A 2,381-nucleotide genomic window follows, 5' to 3' on the forward strand; every position below is an offset into this window, starting at 1 on the left:
TATTTAAAAAATGCGCTTCATTTCAACAGGAAAAATTTATTCTTAGTTGGTCGGGTGAAACGCTGGGGGGATAGTTTTGCGTTTAAGATAACAGAAATATCAACTTGCCCAGGACATAGGGCTTAGTGGATTTATCTTTCCCGTCCTTTCCAAGCCGAAGTGGAGAGAAGTCCCGTTCATGAAATGTTTTGGTTAGGTCTGGTATCAGACGTGTCATTTAATGAAGACTTGACTAACTTAGGAGAGGGGATGTTTATGAAGAATTCAGTTCAGTACAGGTGATGATGAACCTTATGTGCTTATACTATATACATGTACCCATGCAGTGTAGTGATAGGTTTTGAGATAAAGATTATTGAAATCAAAATCAGACGATGAGGCAAAGGCTCCTGAACTCTTAAGTTATGACAAACTTACCAATGTTTGTCAGTACATGTATATTTTGTCACCTGTTCTTTGTGATATATTCTTGATTATGTATTTTTTGTCACATGTTTGTCAGCAGTTTTATTGTATTCAACTCATTCAGATATAAATGTCTGCCGTATTAGCAGGGATAAACAAGTCCACTAGCCCTATTGTCCAGGGCAAGTGAAAGTGCTGTTCGGGCAAGTGCATGTCCTACCCCACTTGTCCGATCGGGCAAGTAAGATTTTTCCATTGATTTTAGTGCAATTTTGATATACTTGTTACTTTTTTTTTTACAGTCATGACATCAAGCAATTGTCTACAGAGAATTCCATTGCTGGAAGTGAAAATGCATATACTAGTAACAGCGACATTTGAATTTTGGGCAAGTGAAAAATTGGTTCGGGCAATTACATTTTTTATGTGCTTGCCCGATAGGACAAGTGGATTTTAGAAAACTTGTTCAACCCTGATTAGAGTGATTCCAAAGGCTTGTGCTAGCTAAGATGTAAGTCTGTCTTTGCTTGCTTTACCAGACAATGTCAATACAACATGATTGCCCAGGTGCAGCCCGAGTTTTCCTAACACCTGCAGCTCAGTGACTCTTTAACTGTTGTACAATACAACATGTGTGTGTAGAGCATGCATTATCTATCAAAGCAGGCCTTGAGGTACGTGTGTACCTCTTTTGTAGCAAAAAGATCTGTTGGGCAGGTGTGCAAGCCATACAGGGTCATCCACTGGTAAAGCTATTTGAACATGTGCATTGTGTTAACTTAACTGTTCTTAACACCTTCAGCCCACCTGCAAGACTTGACCATACCTTAACTGCAGTTTTAGAGTGAACACCCCTGTTGTCATATGGTTACAACCTTGCTTCAGTGAAATGATATCTTTCCTTGGATCAGCCCATTTAATCTAAGGGGTGGTGAAGCTTTTAGGTGTAGACTGGTAGTTTGGAAGGCCACCTGCATGGCAGTGACCTTGCAGAATGTTTGTAGTATGCTAAATCGTTAATACTTTGTCAAGGCTTGGTCTATTATGGCGCATTTAAGAGGTTTACATCTTTGTCTGTTTATTTTCTAGAGACTGTGTAAAGAATCTCTGTCTGACTTAGTTCCGGTCTTGATTTGTTTCTAAAGCGTAAGCGTAAGATTCTAGCATAAAGCTTTTGAATATATTCTTAAGGCTTCCAAACATGAAGGTTATTTCTGTATCTGCATCTTTTTACAGTATAAACAGGTGTTAATTGAGTACAAATATTTTTGCTGTTGTGGCAGTTTCTGATACTGTTGTCCTTGGCATCCCCCCTAGGCTAGTTTGTTGTAAATGTATATATGAGCAGGGAACAGCTGACTTCTAGCATGTGTGGAGGGTGCTTTTTGGCTAGTACTCAAAAGAATTCAAGAGATTCAATAATGTACAACTAACTTTACATACCACCACATTTTTACTCTCCCTCCAGCAATAACATCTAAAATACCTCTTTAAAATTCTTAAAAAGAGTTTTACATGTTTTAACTACATTTTAGCCTTTGGAATCCTTGGGTACAGTAACAGTTCAAAAGATATGTGGCTCCTCTAACTGTCAGAGATGGAAGAAGAAGTGGTCAGGCAGAAGATGAGAAGGAGGAAAGTTTGTCTCACCTGTTCTTTTCCATTCTGCACCAGTGCGATGTTGGCAAACTTCCCATCGTAAGACTGAATGGTGAAAGTGAAGAAGTAGACCCCAGGAACTCTGGTCACAAACGTGCCGTTCCCAGAATGGAAGTCCCCGCCCTCGTTCACGAAGATTTTGTCAAAGCCGATCCGCTGCGGCGGGATGCTGCCGTACATCTTGGTTTGGCGAGCAGCGGAAAAGGCAGACTGGGGCTGTGCGGAGAACGCCCCAGGGGGAGGGGGGAAGCCACCAGGGGGTCTGATGCCAAGCTGCCCTCCAAGCATCTCCTGCAGTTGGCCTGGATGAAAATAGG

General features: G+C 41.1%; 2 protein-coding genes across 3 annotated transcripts in view; one reads left to right on the top strand and one right to left on the bottom strand.

Moving 5' to 3' along the window:
- Nucleotides 1-2,381, top strand: part of LOC118431760 (probable dimethyladenosine transferase) — a 56,635-nt gene that overhangs the window by 12,758 nt on the left and 41,496 nt on the right. The window lies entirely within an intron of this gene.
- Nucleotides 1-2,381, bottom strand: part of LOC118431759 (angiopoietin-4-like) — a 20,840-nt gene that overhangs the window by 1,817 nt on the left and 16,642 nt on the right. For both annotated transcript variants that reach the window (XM_035843062.1, XM_035843063.1), the window contains exon 3: nucleotides 2,056-2,366. In XM_035843062.1, coding sequence (XP_035698955.1) covers nucleotides 2,056-2,366 — 311 coding nt within the window. The remainder of the gene's footprint in view (nucleotides 1-2,055; nucleotides 2,367-2,381) is intronic.

The sequence above is a fragment of the Branchiostoma floridae genome, chromosome 15 (genome assembly GCF_000003815.2).
Source record: "Branchiostoma floridae strain S238N-H82 chromosome 15, Bfl_VNyyK, whole genome shotgun sequence".
Taxonomy (NCBI): domain Eukaryota; kingdom Metazoa; phylum Chordata; class Leptocardii; order Amphioxiformes; family Branchiostomatidae; genus Branchiostoma; species Branchiostoma floridae.